We start from the raw sequence: 23,587 nt of genomic DNA on the forward strand, positions 1-23,587 counted from the left end.
AGGCATTGAATTACATATTAAATAGATACTAATATTGTCCATTCAAGTACGAATTATTAGTACGTCTTTATTATGAAATAACTATTAGTTAAATTTTATATTCAAAAACAGTTTTATTTTTATGAGAAAATATGGTTAATTATCACATTTTTATGTCTTAATAAAAATTTGGATTTTTTATAAATTAAAAATTGTAATACTTAGGAAAAAAGAAGAGATATATTTTTTCCTCTTTTTTTATTCTCTAAGTTAAATGCTTTTAATGCTTTCAAAAAGATCTAAGCAGCTATATTTTAATGAAAAAACGAGATTATCATATTTTTATGGTTTAACAAAAATTTAGATTTTTAATAATTTAAAAATTTTATTACTTAAAAAAGAAGATATATATTTTTTTCCTCTTTTTTATTCTCTAAGTTAAATGCTTTTAATGCTTTCAATGCTCTCAAAAAAGATATAAACAGCTATATTTTAATGAAAAAACTAGATTATCGTATTTTTATGGTATAACAAAAATTTAGATTTTTAATAATTTAAAAACTTTATTACTTAGGAAAAAAAATTTTATATATTTTTTTCCTCTTTTTTATTCTCTAAGTTAAATGCTTTTAATGTTTTCAAAACGATATAAACAGCTATATTTTTAGGAAAAAACTAGATTATCATATTTTTATGGTACAACAAAAATTAAGATTTTTAGAAATTTAAAAACTTTATTACTTAGGAAAGAAGAAGAGATATATTTTTTTATTCTCTAAGTTAAAATGCTTTTAATGCTTTCAAAAAGATATAAACAGCTATATTTTAATGAAAAATCTAGATTATCGTATTTTTATGGTACAACAAAAATTAAGATTTTTAATAATTTAGAAACTTTATTACTTAGGAAAAAAGAGATATTATATTCTCTTTGATCTTTTTTTTATTCTCTAAGTTAAATGTATTTAATTCTTTTCCGACAAATTTAGTTTAGACATTATACAATCTACATATTTATTCCTGATTCATGTACAAAAAAAACTCCCTCTATTACTTTATTTTGGTTGGAAACTATCCATTCCTCCATGATTTTCTGTTTATTTCTCCCTCCCACGCTATTATATTTGCCTTGCAGATCAACCGCCATACGGGCTCCATTTCCTTTTCCCGGTTTCGGCATCTCGGATCACCGGGAAAAATTTCCATTTAGCCGGAACTTTTACAAGCGTGGCGCCTCTTTTCACTTTATTAACACTGACTGAAAATCTCAACGTAAAATATTCAGTGAATGTATTGAATAATGCATAAGAAAAACTTATTAAAATTCATGACTCTATTTTTACGAATTAATCTAATGTTTTACTTAAATAATATGTGGTATTTTTTCCATTTTCATAAAACGATAATGGACTGGAATTATCGAACTTTTGACAGATTTATAAAAGCGTAATTACGTTGCTCTTTCCGAATTATTTTGTTTTGTGGCCTGGTGATTTTTTTAGTCATATGTGAATACCCTCTTTACTTTTACTGGTGTTTAAAATTCTGGTGTCTAATAATATTATAGCATGTTTATGTCATTTAAAAATAGGTTTTTCTGTTCGAAATTTATCGCATTTAATGAAATAAGTGTTCATTTTCGAAAATAATTATATCATTTAGTGAAACATACCCTTTTTTAAAACTATTCATGCCTTTTCATAACTACACCTTTTTTCGGATTTTTTTTTTTTTTTTTTTTTTTTTTTTTTTGTCATTTAGTTAAATGCAACTTTTTTGAAGATACTTAGATTTTGAAGATACTTAGATTTAGATTGACTTACAAGTCATTTAATGTAATATCCACTACTTGAAAGATTAAGTGGTATTTTCTTTAACTAAGTAAATCTTTGAAAGCGGTATTTCTTCTTTAAATGCTTAAAGTGGTCTTTCAAAAAGTGATATATGCTTTTTACATAACCAAAACAATTTCTAAAAAGGCCGACTTAAAACATAATGGGTTTAATTTTATTTTCACCTTTTCGGTGAAAAAGGGAGATTTTCATTGGCTAAGTAAATCTTTGGAAGCAGTGTTTATTCGTTAAATGTTTATATTGATCTTTTAAAAAGCATCGTATAATTTTTAGAGACCCGAAAAAATCTTCCGAAACACAAACTCATAAGACTTTATTTAATTTAATTTAATTTAATTTAATTTAATTTAATTTAATTTAATTTAATTTAATTTAATTTAATTTAATTTAATTTAATTTAATTTAATTTAATTTAATTTAATTTAATTTAATTTAATTTAATTTAATTTAATTTAATTTAATTTAATTTAATTTAATTTTATTTTATTTTATTTTATTTTATCTTATTTTTAATTTATTATATTTTTCTAATTTATTAAATTCAACTGGTCACAATAGATGAAACCGCAAATATTAAATTTCAGTTAAATGCAAGTTTCAGTAAATTTCAAATCATATTTGTGTAATAAAAAAAATTTAGAAAATTTTTTTCATTTTCAGGTGTTACTTATCAATTTCAATTATAGTTTTTTTTTTATCAAAATTTGCTAGAAAATCGTTTCATAAATTAATTTATTTAGAAAAAATGAGAGGTCTAAAAAGAAAACCTATTTACTAACCGTCTTACTCTAAAACTGAAATTTATCAACAAAAAAAAAATCTAGCATTTAAAAAAAAAAAATTTTACAAATGAAATCCATATAATTATCTATATTAGTTACTATCTTTTTTGAAGTCTATATTTATTCATTTAAAATGAAATATAGGGCTACTCTCGGCAGAAGTAAAGGTATAAAATATAAAACTCTGTGGAAATCTCGATTGTTTAAAAACAATGAAATTGAATCTACACCCATTTTCTTCAAAGAAACAGTTACAGAATATTTTTTTATGAATCATTCTCGGTGGCCAAGACAGCCTGGTTGGTAGGGAGCTGGGCCCACCTCCAAGAGTTCGTGAGTTCCATACCCGCTGGCCGAAAACTCTCCGTGCAGTGAATGGTGCCTGGTGCACGTTAAATCTGGCTCGTCACAAAGTCCTCTTTATTCCCATAAGAAATTATACCTCTGGGAGTACTGAATTGGAGATTGATCTTTCTCTGGTTCAGTCCATAATTACGATCTATGAATGAATGAATAGATGTATTAATGTGTCTACCTCATAAACGGGCTGTGACGTGTGTATGACTGAATTCGTATTATTGGCCATAGATGGCACCACTGAGAAGACAAAAAATGCACCCTCTGCCTTAAATTAGGTAATGGCAATTTTGATTAAAAACAACAACATTACAATAACATTCTCGGTTTTATAATTTAATAAAGAATGTTTAAACTTTTTAAATTTTAATTAAAGTGCACGTTTGCAATAATAAATTTAAAAAGTATACTTGGGTTTATACCATTAACCAGGTTTTATATAGTTCTAAGTTTAAGAGCTGAATTTACTATATTAGTTATTCTACAGTACTATCATCCAAAATTCAAATTTGTATGTTGCTTCAACGCAATCAGAGAAAGATTATTAATGTAAGTTAAGCTTAATCCAACACAGTGTTAGCACAATTTTTGACAGTGTACCGGGATTACAATTTGACTTGCTTGCAACCCAGTGAAGCTTTATACTTATATGTAACAAAAGCATTTGATTTTTATTGCCAAAAGCGTTATTAAGAGTTATTCAAGATTACGTTTTTTATTTGTATTACATTTAATAAACAATAAATTTAAAATACATAAATTTAAAATATCTACATATATTCCTTATCAAAATGCATCCGAAAATAGGGAAATAAAATTCTTAAATATTGAAAGAGAAATAACATTCTTAAGAATTGCTTTTTCTTACTTCTTCACTTATCATGGTTAGAACATGAACGATGGTTAGAACTATTTTGACTCAGCCTAATCCCTGTCCCGAGAGGCTTAGTTCGTCTTAAGCCTGCTTATTTCCGAGAATTTTTCACGCATTTCACCTTTTAATTTCGTTAATGAAAATTTCATAAGTGACATTTAGCGAGTAAATCCTTTCAATATTTTAATGCTATAATTGATTGAGGTTCAGTCTGAAAAGATCATCACTCATTCATATCTCTCTTAATTACACGCTGTTGCTTTTGAAAATGTCATGTTATAGAAATATTAACTTGTTAATTATTCCTAAAATAAAATTTAATGAGGCTTTAAAGTAAAATGGTTAAACTAATTTACTCAAATTACAGAGTGGTTATACAATTTTACAATAGACCAGTTTAAATAGCACTTAATAAAATATCCACCATCCTTTTTATCTTGAGTCTCCTTTTTATTTCAGATGAAAAAAGTTGTCCCCCAGTGTGGGACACTCTCTTCTGCTGGCCGCCAACAAAGGCAGGGACGACGATTTCCTTTCCGTGCGACACCATCTTTCCTTTTCTTCAACAACCATCCCACCAATATTCTAGTCTCAAAGGTAATATCTCTTTTCCTTTCTCTAATAAAGAATCCACTTAAATATTTAATCCTAAAATGCAATTAGTTCGCATCTATTTCTCCGCTATTGTATTGCTCATTGCGTTATTTATAAGTTTTTGTGATTCTTTTTATTAGTTTTTGTGAATGTTTTTTATTAGTTTTTGTGAATATCTCCTAAAAGAATGGCTAGAATTCAGATTGATTTTTATTATGTAAGTTTGTGTAACGATCATTTGCATATAATATATACAGAGATTTATAAATCCTGGTCACCGCAGTGCCGAAAAATGTGTGGCATGAAGCTGTGACTCAGAGGATGTTCCGACATCAATGGAGAATTAGTTTAAATAATTGTTTTAAATCGTCTGCCAACTCTTGTAAATATAATAACTGCAACTCCCACTAGTTGCTAGGTAACCCAAACGATTTTCCTTCTTTTTCTTGTTATTAATGTTTTCTAAATAGTCTTTATCTCAGTGGAAATAAAAGAATACAATTGGTCATCCCTCTTGAGGTTGACCAGGATGGGGAGGATATTCCGACATCAATGGAGAATTAGTTTAAATAATTGTTTTAAATCGTCTGCCAACTCTTGTAAATATAATAACTGCAACTCTGACTGGTTGTTAGGCAACTCAAACGATTTTCCTTCTTTTTTTTGTTATTAATGTTTTGTAAATAGTTTGTATGTCAGTGGAAATAAAAGAATACAATCGCTGTAAAAACTAACAGAGGATGGCCTCTCAATGAGGTGACCCAAGTTCGATCCCTAGCGATCTCTGGTTGATTCGAATTCTGCTCTTGGTTTGCGGCGATGCTGTCGTTAAATATCCTCAGTAGAAGACGGATCAAGGTCTCAGCTAGCCGTGGGAGGTTTTCGTGGTTTTCCTCTCCGTGTAACTTGTATAGTTACACTCCTCAATTAATAAAAAGAAAATGATTGATCATAGTCTGAATATTTTTAACTTCATTTCTATTCATACAAAAAACTTTAATTTTTTAATTCACTTTTAATTCGAAGCAGAAAATTCTTGGGGGTAAAAAAAATATTGTATTTACTAGATTACCGGAAGATAATCAGGCTAGCAATATTGAATTGCAAAAAAATGGCATTTTAAAAAAATTTAAATGCTTTTAAATTTTCAGAAGTACTTATAGCACTTTTCTCTCGAAATTACAAGACGTTACTTCCAACATTTTAAAAATTATTGGCCGCCTTGCATAAAGCCAAATATTTAAGAATATTAAATTTATCAACTATTACAAAATATCAAATATTCTAGAAACAACTTATTAGAAACCGCGGCACTTTCCATTTTATAATAATTAATGCAGAAGTTGTCAACATAAAAAAAAAATATTCCGATATTTTAATTTTGAACGAGCAATTGTTTAAAATTAATATTCATTCTGAATCCTTTAATTTTATTTATATTTATGAAGTAGTTTAAATCAAATTAATAAGAATGTCTAATGTGGATCATATGAATTTCATAATATTTAAGACTTTGCTACTTCCTTGATTTTAACCAAGTAACAGCTTTGATTGTGAGACTTCATTAATAATTTATGTTCGAAGCATAAATAATTTATTTCAAGTATCCCATACATGCTTTAAATATAGATTAATAACTTAGAAGCGTGTGTAATTAATTTAAAAAGTTGCTTTTTAATTAAAATGTTAACTTAAGAAGATTGATGTTTAATACATTTTTATTTTTAAGGTGCTGTAGCTTACAGAATATGTAATGATCAAGGTGTTTGGTCCCGCGGTCAGTGGACAAACTATACTGAATGTGAAAATTTAGATGTACGGGTAAGAACTATTTAATAATTTTGTGTGTGCATTAATGTTTATTTGTACAAAAATACATTCTTGTAATTTTGTACTTTAATAATGATTCAGGTCTGTCTCGAAGTTTTTTTTTTTTAAATTTTAATTTATTTAAATGTAACAAATTGTAAATGAATTCAGAACACAATCGCACCATTTGGAAACGTACATAAATATTATGCATATTATAATATTATGCATATCATAATATTATGCATGCCTTCTATTATTAAAACTACAATACTTGAATAAAAATTATACAAAAGTAAATGCTATTACTCAATCCATTGCGTACGATATTTACTTAACTTCTGTGAAATATTACACTTTAAAAAAATCTCGTACAATTTGTAGTATAGGTCAGAAGTGGCCAACCTGCAGCTCGCGAGCCACATGCGGCTCTTTGAAGGATTATTTGTGGCTCTTGATAAATGTACCTGAGTTCCTTTTTTCATTTTTGTGCTATTATATTTAAAAAAATTATTATTATTCCGTATGTGTTTCAAAATGTCTTTTAAATTACTGAGAACAAATATGAAAGACTAAGTGCAACGTTGTTCAATTCAAGGTGAGTTTTCCATTTCTAATATAATTATGACACAAAAAGCATCTGGAGAATTAGAATTAATAGAGATGCAAGAAGATCAAGCTCTACAGTGAAAATATAAGTCTACGTCGATTACTGAATTTTGGAAATTTGTTCCAGAATCGAAATATCCTGAATACTGTCGAATTATTTCAATATTCAGAGCAACGTACTTATGTGAATCATTTTATTCCTCTTTAAAGTTCGTGAAATCCAAACACCGATCAGTATAGACTAACCAGCATATCAAAGAATTACTGAGAAGTGCTGTCACCAATTATTCACCAAATTTTAAAGAATTATTAAGAGAAGTAAAATAAATTTGTTTAATTTTTAATATTTAAATTCACTACACATATTTTGTACTTTTACTTTTTTATATGTTTTCAATAAATATAATTTATGTTAAAAAAAAATTTTAATACCTTTTTTGCATACCTTTTAAATACGTATTTAATTGCGGCTCGCCAAAAAATTTCAAATTTTGAAAAATGGCTCGACTATCAAGGAGCTTGGCCACCCCTGGTATAGGTCGTTAATTTATGCAGCCAGCTCCATTTTTGAAGGAAAAAAGCACAGTACCCGTAATGGTAACGAACTTCACTGAAATTAGTAGAGTTGACTTTTAAACTAAACTAGGGTAAGCTAACCAGTGAAGGAACACTTAAGCTTCGCTTGCCTCTTAAAAAATCATATTAATTTCGAAATTCGTAATTTTAGTTAAATGACAGTGTCAACATATTTGCTACTAATTGCAAATTGTGTAAAAAAATTATAGAGAATTTACATGATATTGTTTTAAAGTTTTGGAGGTTCAAATAACAAGTAGTAAGAAGACCCAGTGAAGGAACAGCTCTTACCAGTGAAGGAACACAAAATTGTCCAGTAAAGGAACACTTAATTTTGGTTATATTTTAATGCTCTGTATGAATTCATTAGCCATACTAATATATAAAAACAAGACTATTTATGAAATTATAACATACAAGTACTTGTAAAATGCTAACTTTATTCGGTAATCATGAACTAGAAATTAAAGTGATGTTAAATACAAAATAAATTTTAAAAAATCATTCTTTCTTATAATTTGACAGTCAAATCTGAATCATTGTGTCATCCGATGCTGTTTATTATCATTATTATTTTATCACCTTTTTGTTTACTCTTTTTCCTCTTATTTCTTGAAGCTTTTTTTCTTTTTTAAGTATTTCTTCTTTCTTTTTCGTCTCCATATTCTCTTGTTTTAACTTTTTTTTAGATCTTTCAGCCTCTTGAAATTTTTGCCATTTCTCTGAAGTTAGTGCAAAAGGTAATTTATTCATTTTTCTTCTTATTTGATCTTTCTTTTTATCATCAATATTTGGCCAATGTAAATTATTCTTCCAAACTTCTTCTGATTTTTCAGCAACATTTCTTGAGTGCCTTTCTCGAAAATAGACGGGGGAAAGGTGTCTTGAAGTTTGAGGAAAATCCATCTCTTGTTGACTTGTATCTAGAGGATCTTTAGAAGTACTGATTTTACTTATAGAATCATTTCTTTTTTCAACTAAGAAAGGATCAGCATGAGGACTCATTTCAAATTCGATATCTAAGATGCATTCATTATCAATACTAGCTTCAGTTCCTAAGTTTGACTAAACCAAGTGCTCTTCTTTTAATGCGTACTTCTTCCATATTGAAAAAAGTACAGGCTCTTGGACATTTTCGATATTAGACTCTTCAGTCAATTCTGCGTTAAAAATTTCCAACATATCTTGAGGGATTTCCCTCTCAAGCTTCTGAAGAAATTGAGTATCGTTTCTGTTTAACTCTGTTTTTTGTTGAGGAGCTTTCTTCTAAAATCTAACATAGTAAAGTAGTTTTTATAAATTATATAATCACGTTGCTATCCTATAATGATAACTTATTATCAGTTCTCGGTGCAAAAGCCAGCGAAAAAATGCTCTATTCAAATTTTTATGGTCATATTTAATTAGTTTTCGATTTCTAAACACAGTTTATTAAGTTGCCTAACATTTGATATAACTACACACCCCATTAATAAATATAAATTATAATTTTTTCATAAATTAAGCGATTAAATTAACATTTTGAACTGAAATTATTTCAGGAATTATTCATACAATTTTTAACAAAATTTCGGTTGTCCTCTATATAGCAGAAGTACTTATCCTAGAGTCATGTAAAATCATATTTCACACATTACTGTTCATTCACTGGAAGTATTCCCAGTGAAGGAACATGCCTGTTTCTTCACTGGTTAGAAGTTGTTTTTTGTTTTTGAAACAGAATTTTAATGTATAATATGACTAAAAGTACAAGAAAATTAAAAAATTTCTTTTATTTTCATTAACTGGGAAAAGAACCTAGTAAAGAAACACTTGTTCCTTCACTGGTTTTTCAACGTTTGGTGATCCAGTGAAGGAACATGCCTGTTCCTTCACTGGTTAGAAGTTGTTTTTTGTCTTTTAAGCAGAATTTTGATGCATAATATGACTAAAAGTACAAGAAAATTCAAAAATTTATTTTATTTTCATTAACTGGGAAAAAAAGCCAGTAAAGGAACACTTGTTCCTTCACTGGTTTTTCATCGTTTGGTGATCCAGTGAATAAACACCCCCTCATCTCAGTACTTGATTATGCTATGGTGCTTTAAAAAAAACAAAACGTAACTTCAATAACTATATTTTGAATTCTCTTTTTCACAGTGAGAAAAATAAGACTATTACATGCAATTAATTCCACTTCAAACATATAAGTACAAATACTCACCTTATAATTTTTTCAACGAAACAAGGTGTTGCAGAGATAATAACAAATTCAAAAATTTTTCCAGATAAGTATATTTGACCAAGTAATCCAAAACATTGCTAGATGACTTCCTATTGTTTGGCAGTAAGCTATTGTTACCAATTAATCTAAAGAAAAACTTTCAAATTCTTATTTTTAATCTATATATATGAAATGTTCCTTCACTGGGTAGTGTTCCTTCACTGGTTGGTTTACCCTACCAGCTTATTAAAGTTTCTTAACTCAATTTGAGGGTGCACATCCTGTTCCATGATAGTTACAGCTATGAACCTGAATGTCATTGTTTCGATCTCAGCTGGTACTCTAGGACAGTGTTCCCCAACCTTTTTATCACGGCGGACCTGTCAACGTTTGACAATTTTACCTCGGCCCGCTGGGGGGGGGGGGTGATTGTTTATATCTTAGATTATTTTGATTTATTGATTTTAATTTAATTGTCTTCAAACATGCCTTCAAAATAAAATACAGTTACACCAAAAAATAAATATGAAGTGATTTAGCATTTTAACTTACTAGAACGTTAAATCAATGAGAACCCTGAGTTTGTTGCTTTGCAATGAGACTGTTCCATCTGGGGGGTAATCGGAGACAATGACACCCGAAGTGTGTTGCTTATGTCCAGTTTATTCCGAAGATTTTTTTTGGTTGCTGTTACTGCAGAAAATCCTGCTTCACACAGATAGGTTGTCGGAAATGGCAACAAGGATTTAAGTGCTGTGGTGGCAATCTCGGGGTATTCTGCCATGACTTTAATCCAGTACACCGGCAGAACGCAGTTTTAAGGCCGCCTTCATTTGCAATTTCCAGCAGCTGATCTTCTTCTTGCACAGACTTGCTAGATTCGCCCGATTTGTTGACAAATGGGATCCATTCCTTACCAGATATTTTTTTAATTTGGGGTATAAACCAAGGAATTTAAATTCAGTTTCAATGAAATGGGCTGCCCGGTACCATTTGATCCACGGACCGGTACCGGTCGCAGACCGGGGGTTGGGGAACACTGCTCTAGGAAATCTCTCTCGTACTACCTCCACATTGGTGTCCACAAACAAACTACGAATATGTAAATTTCGCACTTCTCGACGCATGGCAGCACTACGCGAGCTTCGCCTCGTTTGACGTTTCTACATAATTCGTTAAACAAATCACCTAAATCTTAAAAATTGTGAAGGCCTGATCTGGAGATAACTTTTTCAAGCATAATATAAATTCCGGTCAAGTATCACATACTTTACAAAAATAAGTTACTGGCAGACCTGTATTTTTATGGTCATTATCGCTTTACAAGCATAAACTTATTTTTACTCTCAGTACTTGGAACAATTTTTTTGGACACTGACCGTAATTTAGATAGGAAAGTTTTTTTTACAGTGTATATATAATATGTGACGCCCGGTGGCTGAGTGGTAGCGCCTCGTGCTCCCGTGCTACAGGTCCTGGGTTCGATCCTCGGACCGGGCTAGGTTGACTCAGCCTTTCATCCCTTCAGTGGGTCGATAAATGAGTACGAAGCGTGCTTGGGAACTAAACACTAGGGGTTTTGCGTTTGGCTGACCACCTAACCGAAACATTTGCTCCTGCACCCCAGGGACCAAGGTCAAGAAAACTGAGATGGGTAAAGTAGGCCTTGGCCTTCTATGGGCTATGGATACATAATATGTAAAAACTTACTAAGAATACGTCAAATTCCATGCGCAACACATTTGTTGATTTACATAACGAGTAACATTATTAATAATTCGTATTATAGTTAAAGACAAATTGTTTAGATTAGATATTATATTTTTGGTCATTAATAATTGTTGATACTTAAATAGGTACTTAAGTGAACGGATTACATTTAATTTCAGAAAATTATAATCTCTAAGGACATTTCTGCATTGTTACTCAAATTATATTCGATGCAAGGGAAAGGGAAATGCATTTCTCTAACATTTCTTGACTAACTTACAAATTAGTCGATTTCTCGATTAGTTTCACTGTTTCATTGTTTCCACTAATGTCTCTGCTCTAGATCCCTTAAAAATCTTTCTCGAATTTCATTCGCTCATTTGAAAACGTTTTTCGAACATATAAACATCCAATTTGAAATATGTTATTAATAAATTTCGAAGTTAATTAGCAAATTGTTGAATAAATAATCCCAAGAAACTGATGTGGTAAGATATTGCTTATTGAAAACTTCTTTCGCTTAAAAAATATGCAAATTGGAAATTACAGCCGACATGTTCCAAGTCTTCAAAAACAGGCACTCATTTCCAAGACTTTCCAGATGTGAATGAGAAGAAGCAACAGGAATGTGAAATATAAAAGTTAAATTGCCAACTAAAAATGGAAAAATAAAGTTGCGGAACTAAATGAGAAAATCCAAAGAGAGAAAAAAAGATGAAAAATGGAACAAGAAAGGGACTTAAATTTCTCTCTTAAAGACCCTATCAGTTTTAATAATCGCTGGGGCATATTCCTTGTCAATGCGACCTTAGATGCATCGGACAAACTAGACGCGCTATAAAATAGGAACACGATGGATGTATCAGTTATCAAGAATTCGAAAAATCATTAATTGCTGCACATTGTTAGAATCTTACGCAGGACACAAATCGAGGAGACAAGCGATAAGTAGGAGATATACGAGAGTAAGATTCCTGCACTTTTGCATTAGCATGCGCAAATCACCTCTGCGCATCCTAACTCATAAGTATAGAAATTCTCCACCTGTATATATCTTTCTTATCGCTTGCCTTCTCAGTGTGAGGGGCCCCTTAGGCATAAATTCAATTTCGACAATGCCAAAATTATTTCCACCTCAATCCCATCAACTCATCTTGATATTATGGAATTTTGTTTTGCTCCCTTGTTAACGACCTTAGTTCTTTACTATCTCTTCATGGTGCTTGGAAAGGCATTTTACCTTAATTTGCCTCTCTCGGCTACTAGTGTTTTTCTTGTTCTGTTTTTCATCTCTTTTCTACAACTGTGTCTACTGTACTTTTCCTCCCCTTTATATTTCCATTTTTCGTTGGCAACTTTGCTTTTTATATTTCAAAACACTTTTACTTCTTCTCAATCACGTCTTTAAAATGGGAGCCTTTTTCTTGGGACCTTCAGACATGTCGACTTTTTTTTCCAATTCATATATTTTTGAAGCGAATAAAGTTTTTAATCAACTAATAACAAATTATAGTTCACTTTATTAACTCTGCTCATGCAGCAACCTTTGTCGTGGATGCATAATTTTGAAGTGAAAGAAACCATTTTAAAAGTTTTCACGGAATATTTTTTTAACAATTGTATGCTTAAACTTTTTATCTTTAAAAATAATAATTTTTAATAGTTAGAATTCAAAATTCAACAAATCTAAATACTCTTAGATAAATCAAGATTTTGATAGCAATGAGAAAAAAAATGAATTACTTGAATAAATATTTAAATTAAAATTCATTACGTATGTATGGAATCGTTTCCTACGCACCATTATCTTTTATCGAACAACATGCACAGAATCCAGTTTGAATTCAATCGCCTTTTAAAAATCCGTGCCGAACTTTCGAAGTGCCATAAATGTTTCAAACAAATCTCATATCTTCAAAGCAAAGTAAGAAAGGACGTGCCCCGTGAGTAAAGTATAGCTAATCACAACTGGAAACTCAAATAATGCCTATATTTCAACAACTATAAAATGTTTTGTTGAGATATAGGCATAATATATGTCTATGTAATATGGTGAAATATATGTCTGTCAACTATTGTTTGTCTGACTCTACTTACAGAAATTCTAGCTCAAAAAATTTTACATGAGTCTGTTAAAAATTAAAACTGAATTATATACAAAGCATGCGAAAAAGTATTATATATACTTTGTATTAATATTATATATTTCAAATTAAGATTAAATATAGAAAAATAAAAATGAAATCACCCTACATAACTTTTGTTCGAATGATCTGGTTCTTTTATGAAGTAAGTGTTTCATAATGTTTCAAAGAAGTGACCTCAAATATGCTAAGTAATTAGTGCTAACTATTAATTAAATTACAGAATCAGATGCATAAGCGTACTTTCTCAGAATAAACATGCATTTTTTGTGAAATATGGATTTTCGAACATCGTAATATGGGAGTAGTCGCAATTTGGAAAATATGGTCCCAATAGTTTAATCAAAAGAGTCGGCGAAAATTTGGACCCCTTAATGTTAGTTTCCTCATATTTCAGTAATTTTGTGCACATTATTATAATTTATACAGAGATAATTCCATGTAAAAAATAATTTTTATTGCTTTCTGTTATTTTATTGAATAAAAGTCGAAGCAAATTAAATTGTAAGGTATACAAGCTTTTACATCATTTTCTTTGTAATTTTAAATGCAAAATGCTGAATTTGACCAAAATTGGTCTTAAGAGGTAGAATTTTAACAACGTAGCTTTTTTTCAAATTTTATAATTCAGAAATTATTTAACCGACTTTGCTCAAATTTTGTATTTCATTTAAAATAACATAGTTTTCATATTTAATAGCTGTATACTTTGCAATGCATTTTTGTATCTTATTAAATAAAGTGATAAAAAAACATTAAAAATTGTTTTTTTTACATCTGTTTTTCTTTTTGTTGATAAATCATTATTATAATTGTGTACCGAATATGGTGCATTTCTTATCTTAATATGGTGATATGTTGATCCATGTGATTGTATTGCTTAAACTCGATTACATGATACTATGTTTAAACTTGAACGAAAAATATGGTTCAATTGAACACCTTATTAAGGTTGCAGCAAATACGAACCATTTCATAAAGGTAACGATAATATGGTTCATCATTGAAATAATTTTCTTAGAGTGGGTATAATGCCCATTCAATAACTTTTTTTTTTTAAAAAAATAGAACAAAAATCTTTAAGAAAAATTTTTTTTATTCACTCTTTTTGAGGTTTGCTCCTGAAAAGATTTATGGATCACAAAATTCATAATGAATTAGATATTTATTCCTTACGCAAAATCTAAAGTCATTGCTTTATATCATAGCAGTCATTAGGGAGAACTGCAGAACATCCCACCAAATAAAGCCTTTTAAATGACTGCATTGCATTTCGCGACTGAGTTCAAATGCATTATAATGTCTCTGAAATGACTCCCAAGGCTTTTATCCCATTATCCTAGCTGTCGAATTGTGGTTGTAATTATTACTAATTCACTAAGTCTTGGCTATATCGAGCACTATCTAATTACGGGGAGTAAATTTACCTTGGTGAATATAATTGGAAATAGGATCAACCTGTAGCCTATATGCTAATGCTGATTAAATATTCAAAAGGGTTCCGTGAACTTTCCAGAAATTATTAGATTTGAAAAAGATTTAGTTTTAGAGAAATTTAAGACTTTCATGTTCTAACATTGAGACCTTAAGCATTTCATTTAAAAGCATGCGGCTTCTTAGAAAATTCTCCATTGCGTTTCGATTAGCTTTTCTCAGTATTCTTAGTCTGCATACATTAATGGGCCTTTATGGTTAATTCACAGGATTATCACAAATAAAAAGATCGGATTTGATATATTTTTATTTTCAAAATTATTGCACTCATTGCAAGTGAAATTTACTAACATAATGATTAACGTAAAGGATACACGAAATTAAAGAAATATATATGCCAAGATTTTTTTTTCAGTTACAAATGTCACCCTTTTGTTACAGGACAATATTAACTAGTTCGTTAAACATATTTAGTAGTTTCAAATCATCATTAGTTCCATTGCAGTAGAAAAGCACTCTTTCATTTCCTGCAATATTTTTGGTGCTTGTTGTTTATAAACAGCGTCTCGAACCTGCAGGTGACGGTAATTTATTCTTATTCACATGGTCACCAAAATCTTCGGACCTTACACCATGTGATTTATATTTACATAGTTAGCGTCAAACGTTGTGGTATAGTTAAAATGTTCGTTTCGTTTAACCCTGTTTAAAACTGCTTTGATCCAGTCATTTTTTTTTCTCACTTAATTTATATCGTGCGTTATACATTAGGCTAATGTACAACGAACGCCATATGGGGTTGCTTTTCTGAAGACTAAACTAGATCAGTAACTTAACTGTTAACTATAAGACTGTCTCAATAAGGCCCTCTGACACAAAAGAAATGTTACTTCTGTTTGGTAGGTAATATCCTTTATGTAAAAATGGTTGAAATTGTCTGCTACACTTTGTCATTATTTTGGTTGAATTTGCTCAAATCCTATTAAATACGAGATAACTGCTTTTAAATACAAAATATGAGTCACCACGTTTAAAAATTATTAATTTAGCATCCCAGAAGAGTTTAAAACTTAAACTGCAGTGTGAAATATCCCTTAGGAAAATTTGCCATAGGTTTGCCATAAAAAATGCCCTAGGATATTCCTATGGGGTTTTGCCTATGGCAAAATTTTGCCATACACTTTTGCCATACATATATGGCAAAATTTTGCCATACGTATATGGCAAAAGTGTATGTCAAAATTTTACCATAGGCAAAACCCCATAGGAATATCCTATGGCAAATTTTTGCCATACATGTATGGCAAAATTTTGCCATAGGCAAAACCCCATAGGAATGGATATGAAAAATGAAAAACTTAATAATTGTAGAATAAATATATATCCAGAAAGCTTTTTTTAAAAAAAATTTGTTTGATAAACTTCTCCTGTTTCACTTGCAGAATCCTTTCTGAATGCTGTTCTTATTCAAATAAATTTTAAATGGTTAGTACTAACCGTTAGAAAATGGGTCCGGCCGTCGGAGCGAGTGGGGAAAGTATTGGTTATGTTGATTAGGAACAAACTATATTGAGTACAGGCAACCAATATTTGTTAAAACTGTAAAAAACAAGAAAATACAAAGTGAGTCTGGAGGTCGGAGCGAGTATAAAAAACGTTAATTTGATTGATTGGTGTCATAATTAGTTAGATATGCGTCAGATATTAGAGGAACCTAAAAGAAAGCAAATTTAAATAAAGGTCCGATGGTCGGAGCGAGTATGAATTTTTTTTAAATTTTGATATGTGATACTAAGCTAGAAATTAAACAGACTACTAAAACAATAAAATACTATGAAAACTCAAAAGATAAAGAGTGGGACCGGTGGTCGAAGCGAAATTAGTTTAAAATAGACCAAACGGGACAAAAGCCGAATATGTAAACAGGCTAAATTAGTTGATCCCCTACTAGTGAGGGATATAAAACTCAGAAAATTTATGTTGAGTTGTGTTAAGCACAGTTAGAAAAGAGAACGCAATATAGAAACATTGGTAAATACAAAACATGTTTAAGACATGATTAAAATTGGCAAAATTAATAATTGCTATTGACAAATTGACACTTGGTCAGGGATAGTAAATAAAAATTAATTGGGCATAGGGAATCACTATGACGAAAAAGTTGTTAACTTAAGGAACGATTAAATTGTTAAAAGCATTTTTGGTAACAGCAGCAGATGATATGGCCAGGGACTGTGTCGTTGATAATATTGAAGCAAAATAATTTTCAACCAGTAATCCAGCAAATCTAGTTAATTGATAACCCTAAGCTATGTATAAATATGCAACAGAACATTGTACAAATATATGTGGATAGTTAAGAAATATTAGTTGTAAGACAGTAAAACACAGAGACATGATAAAAACAATTTAATGGCAAGCAAAAATTAAACACAAAATAAAAATATAAGGCCCTAACGTATGTAAGATAATGTAAAAAAGCATTGCAAGAACCTAAGTGGAATTAAAATCAAAAAGTAATGAGAATATAAACACTGACTTTGATATTGATATATGACAGCAATAAAATGAAATTATCACCGAACAAGTTAAAAGAATTAAAAAATTTTAATTATTAAAGAAATGATGATTAGGCTTGATCATAAGCACATAACCGCGTTATTCATCATGAAGATAGTTTACAAATTGCTATGGGGAATAAAACACCATTAATAATGGAAAAGTGATGTGACTTTAAAAATTTATATAAAATCAGAGGGGGAAAGAAATCACAGTTGGGGGAAAGAAATATAAAAAATTTAGATAAAAATATAAACAGCAAGATATTAATTAAAGGGTACAAAGTCAACAAATGGCAAAATTTAACATAGCGAAAACCTATACCCAATCGCGACATATTTTAAAAAGATACAGATAATAAAAGTACCAGACTGCCGGAAATTAAAATAATAATAATAATAATAATCAGAAAAATAATCGAATAGGCGTTTGCAATAAAATATTTTTGACCAAGAATGAGATTGAAAAAATATTAAAATAAGTCGCCAAAGTTAGCGAAAGATTCCACTTGAAGTGGATGACACGTTAACATGGCGGTCTGATACTCTAAGCCTAAAAGAATGGAACATCGGATTTCAAACACTCAAAAATAGGAAAATTGGCCACCCGGAAGCCGGAAAAGACTCACCAGGAATGCGTTGCGGGATTACATGTTGAATTTAATTAACTTCGGGGTGAAATAATGAATATTTATTTCCTTTAGAAGATGTTTTTGAGGACTCCATAGAAGTTGTTGTTTCGTTGGTGGAGATCTAGATCAGCTTTTCTCTATGGTATACTGCCATACAAATCTTTAAGGTTTCCATTGGCCTATGGTATACTGCCATACGAATTTCTGTGGTTGCCATGGGCCAATGGTGACGTGCCATACAAATCCTTATGGTTACCATAGGTCTATGGTATACTGCCATACAAATCTTTATGGTAGCCATAGGCTTTTGGGGTTTTGCCATACAAATTTCTATGGTAACCATTGGCGTATGGTATCTTGCCATATAAATTTCTATGGTAGCCATAGGCTTATGGGGTTGTACCATACAAATCTCTATGGTAACCATAGGCGTATGGCATCTTGCCATACAAATTTCTATGGTAGCCATAGGTTACCATAGATTACCATAGGCTTCTGTATGGCATATTTTCCTAAGGGATTCTTAACTATCACTTATGCATCTTTACTTCTCTGTTGTAATAATAAAAACAACGAAAGCATTTAAAGTAATAAAAATAGTTTGAAATAAAAATTGTTTTATTTAAAAATAGTTATTGGATAGTTCAGAATAATTTCAAAGGGCTAATGCACCTTCTTTGCAACATCAAAATCCCGCTTGTCATTCCAGGGCAGCTAATGATGCTTAGTATCTAATCTTAATATGGTCTAACTCTTCGTATTCATAAAACAAATCACTCTCTTTTTTCCATTAGAAAACATCCAAAACATGCTGTAAGAACAACGCATTTCACAACATCAAAATATCAATTAAGTTAAATTTTTAAATATGATTTTTCTTATTTTTTTATTACATGTTTTAAATCTTGAAATTTAATACATTATGTAACGCAAACGATTAGTTTACGCTGGTAGCGCCCTCTGGATAATTAGAATTGAGATGTTCCATCAGATTAAATTTAGGTAATGCGCAAGTCTGTATACAAACGGTTACGATCAAATTAAGTTTTACTTTTGCGAAGTGATTGAAATAAAACTGAAATAATTGAATATCTTCATTTAATTTTGAGATAAATGAATATACAAGAGGAATTAATCTTTTATATAATGCATACAAAAGTTTAATTACTCGTATGTAGCAAACTAAAAAGTAAAACGTGGAAAAAAGAAGTTCTAATTTGTTATTTGACAAGATTATAATCAGCGGTGCTTAAAGTTTTTATTTAAGCTTCATAGTAAAAAACGAAAGACAAATGTAATTTTGTAAAATAAGCTTTTATTCGATAATTTATTTTATTACTTATATTCTAAAATTCCAACCTAGAACTTTGGATGTGGCAACACACTTAAAAAGTGCTTAAAAGAGCAAAGATTAATAAAACTTTATAAAAATATTTGTCTTTTCTTAGCGACTGACGATAAAAAAATATATTCCATATGCTACGATGAACTAACAAAACTTTATATCTTTCCTTTTCTTTCACAAAATCATGATGTTTTCTGACATTTCCGACATTCAAGAAAGAGTAGATTTTAAGGATCGATTTCGATATCGAATACAGTGATCTTTATAGTTTAGATCTAAGTTATAGGCTAAAAAGGATTTAATATTTTTACTACAGTTAAACTATAAGAAACTAAAAGGTTTGTAATAACCTTTACGCATTTTGTTTTTCATAGATTGGGGTTTGTTTGTTTTTTTAACAAACCTCTACATCGTATCACCACATTTTAGATTGCTATTTTATTTTTGTGTGATATTTCTAGAATTCGATTTCGCAAAATTTGAAATAGCATTTATTCGCATTTGACTTTTAAAAAAAATTCCTTATTCTCATTTTGAGGTAGACTATTCATTTCACAAAATAACGAAAAATAAGATATTCCTAAATCGCTTATTTTTAAGCGATTTAAGGAAACGATTAATTTAAAGAAAAATACTCATTTATGAAAATTTCTGTTAAAACGTTTTCAAATATTGTAACCATGTCCAACACTTGCCCTGATCTTGCTAAAATAAGTATGATGCATGATATGCTAATTGTGTATGATGCATAATATGCTAACAGGTGGTTTTCTAATATTTTTAACGGACCTTTTAAATGAATTTCATAAATATGTATAGATTTCAATAAAATGTATGTTAATTTTTAATTTCTTTTAATTGTAGCGAAAATGTTCCCAATAATGCTTGAAATCTTACTGGGTCTTCTTCAAAAGCGACCATTTTGTTTATGACTACTAAACCGAAAAATCATATAGAAAGTTTCAAGAACAAGAAAGTTGAGTGTTATTGTGAGAAATAGAAAAGCTCTTTTAAACTATTAATATTAAACTTCAATTGAAATTTATAATAATCCACATAAGAATATAAGAATAAATTAATAATCAAGGTGTCTAAGAGATTATGTTCCTTAAGACCATCATTTTTCAATATTTAAATACAAATGCCCGCCATTTTAATTCATTAATAATCAAAATTGCCTTTACGCTGTAAAAAAAATTTTTGGATTAAGTTACAATATAAAATTCCGGCACTTTGGGTGCATCATCCATAAAATCCATTTTTATCGTAAAATATTATACCATAATGTTTACAGTAATATTTATTTTACTGGAGTGATTCCGTGATTTTACAGTACTTATTACTGTAAAAATTATGACATATCAGATTTTTAATTTTGTACCATGTTCCAGAAAAAATGGATTTTACGATAAAAAGTACCGGTACCATGATAATGTGTTAAATGTGTTAACTATTACGGAAAAAAAAGCAAAGGTGAATAAGAAGTCTCCATAAGGGTTGTTGAGCGAAGTGGAATTTTATATATATATATATATATATATATATATATATATATATATATATATATATATATATATATATATATATATATATATATATATATATATATATATATATATATATATATATATATATATATATATATATATATATATATATATATATATATATATATATATATATATATATATATATATATATATATATATATATATATATATATATATATATATATATCTTTAACAATAAGAAAAAATGAAACAATTAAAATTTTTAAAGTTATTGTTAAGAGAGAGTTTTTATAAATTTCACGAAGAAAACTCATATCAGTACATTGTTCCAATCTATTGTTAAGATATAATTACTAGAAAATATAATAGGTTTGTTGGCTAACTTCTTTCGTAATTTGACATCTTAAAGTTTGCGTTCGATTAGATTTGAAAAAAAATATCCTACGTCTCCCCATAAAATGGTTAAACATTTCCTGGAAATTCCTGCTTTGTTTGCTATAGCATGTTGCTTAGTCCTCGCATCTTCTGCAGAAAATTTGAAATGGCACGGATTCTTACTTGCGATTGTCTCCTATTTGGTATTAGTTTTGTGGAAGGAAGAATTTAAAAAAAGTTGGAAAGGAGAGAGAATCATCGAGACACGCAGTGAGAATTCCAATAATTTGAGTTGCCAGTTCTCCAAATCCCATTATGAGTCAACTTATGATGCAGGAAATGAGGATAATTTTACAACATGTGATGGAGAGACAAGTTTGGAAAACGAAGCTTGCTGTCGACCAGAGACTTTGATGACAATTACTAAGTGCTGTTCATGGATGCAAAAGAAAGCCGATTTCAAGCCAGATGCTGAAGAGGTTGTTAACAACAAAAAAACAGATCCTATCTATGCTGATGAGAATTTGACACACCACCATTTCTTTTTGACACCAGGTATCAGCGAATCTCCCTCAAATTCTGATATCCCTTTAAACTTACAACTCTATAAAGGTGTTGCAGATAGAGGTGAAGTAGATCATCTTGGAAAAGTTTCAGTATCGAGAAATTTCAATGCTAGCTCAATGGTATTATTGGAGGAGCAGAAAATCTCAAAGATTGCTATCTCAAGCAGCAGTCAGATCTGTGCTAATCTTAAAGACTATCAGGCAAACTATTTTGCTCTCAAAAATTTGACATCAAGCATCACTGAAACTTCGCCTGAGTCTGATATCCCTTCAACATTACATCTAGATGAAGGTGTTGCAGACAACTTCAAAGTAGATGATCATACAGCAGAGGATTCAATATGGCAGGAATGGAACAACAGCACAACAGCTTTAGTGCAGAAACGGAAAAAGTCACCACATTTCCGACGTTTCAGACGAGCCTTCGGAGCTGTTGGCAGATCACTTTTGCGTTCCATGATATGCGGGAGAAGTTGCGGGGACGCTTAAACTTTTGTTTCATCCTTAAACTTGTACATATTTGTTGTTATTATAAAAGAAACATGTCAAAAAAAGCAGGATACTGTAAATAATTACAAAATTTATAGAAGAACTGGAATGTGTTAAACTTAAGAACTGATTTGGTTTGTTATAAAGAAAGGATATGTCTGATATAAATGGAACTGAAATAGAATGATGATTTGGTGAAAAGTGAGCCAAATGACAGCAAATTGAAGGTAAGAGAAAAGTGCACTTAAGGCAGGTGGATGTTTTATAAGACAATAGTAGTAGAAAAAGGGAATTTTCCTTATAAAACATAGGCTAAAATAGTAATACTAAATTTTTATTCCAAATTACCGTTAAATACCACACCTGGCATCAAAAATATTTTTATTCAACTACTTAACTATTGCAATAATTTAAATTTTCATCAATTTATTTCTTCTAACATCGAATCTACTATGTAAAAATGCATAGTATATTTGCATTTAATTTTAAGTCCTTGCATGAAAATACATATCAAATATATGTAAAAAGAGCAAATGATATAAAAATTGGCATGTAAGGGTACATAAAATTTTATTTATGTAAGTGTGAATGAAAGTATGAATGGAAGTATGAATGATTTAAAATAATAAACAAAATTACAACATCGCTAAATAATTTTTCAAAAAAAATGTCAAAATTCATTTAAAGATTGATGAAATTTTAATTTATTGCTATAGTTCTGCTATTTTAATCTTAAAATTTAACGAATGTAAATGCGTCAGGTAAGGGTATTACATTTGCCTTGAGTCACTTTTCCCTTAGAGTGTGATTAACATCCTTGTATCAAAAGAGAAAACTTTAAGAATGTTCAGATGTTGGCCTCAGTGAAAGATTAAAGAACGATATGATGTTGGTGCTAGAGAAAGACATATGATTCGTAAAGATGTTGGAACTTTAGAGATTGATAAGCACTGTTCAGATGGTGAAATTATGAAAGTATTATGGTCTGGTGAAAAATTGCTTTTATCCTGCTTTTTCTTTTGGTGAAAAATTTTCTATTGAGAGCTGGAGTTTCAGTACTCAATGATTTATATATATGTTTGGCAAATAAATCAAAATTTTAAAAACAATGCTTTTTTTTACACATACTATTAATTTTCTCACATATAATCTCTGACAACATGTTGTTAATTTTAAACAAAATCACC

General features: G+C 29.7%; 1 protein-coding gene across 2 annotated transcripts in view; it reads left to right on the forward strand.

Annotated features, from left to right (window-relative positions):
- Positions 1–23,587, forward strand: part of LOC107454469 (corticotropin-releasing hormone receptor 2) — a 152,473-nt gene that overhangs the window by 81,604 nt on the left and 47,282 nt on the right. The window contains exons 2-3 of one of the 2 annotated variants that reach the window (XM_016071676.4): positions 4,305–4,442; positions 6,169–6,260. In XM_016071676.4, coding sequence (XP_015927162.1) covers positions 4,305–4,442; positions 6,169–6,260 — 230 coding nt within the window. The remainder of the gene's footprint in view (positions 1–4,304; positions 4,443–6,168; positions 6,261–23,587) is intronic. The other variant, XM_016071677.4, reaches the window with a different exon arrangement.

Source organism: Parasteatoda tepidariorum, chromosome 2 (assembly GCF_982258835.1).
Source record: "Parasteatoda tepidariorum strain Cologne lab strain chromosome 2, Ptep-v5.0, whole genome shotgun sequence".
NCBI lineage: Eukaryota > Metazoa > Arthropoda > Arachnida > Araneae > Theridiidae > Parasteatoda > Parasteatoda tepidariorum.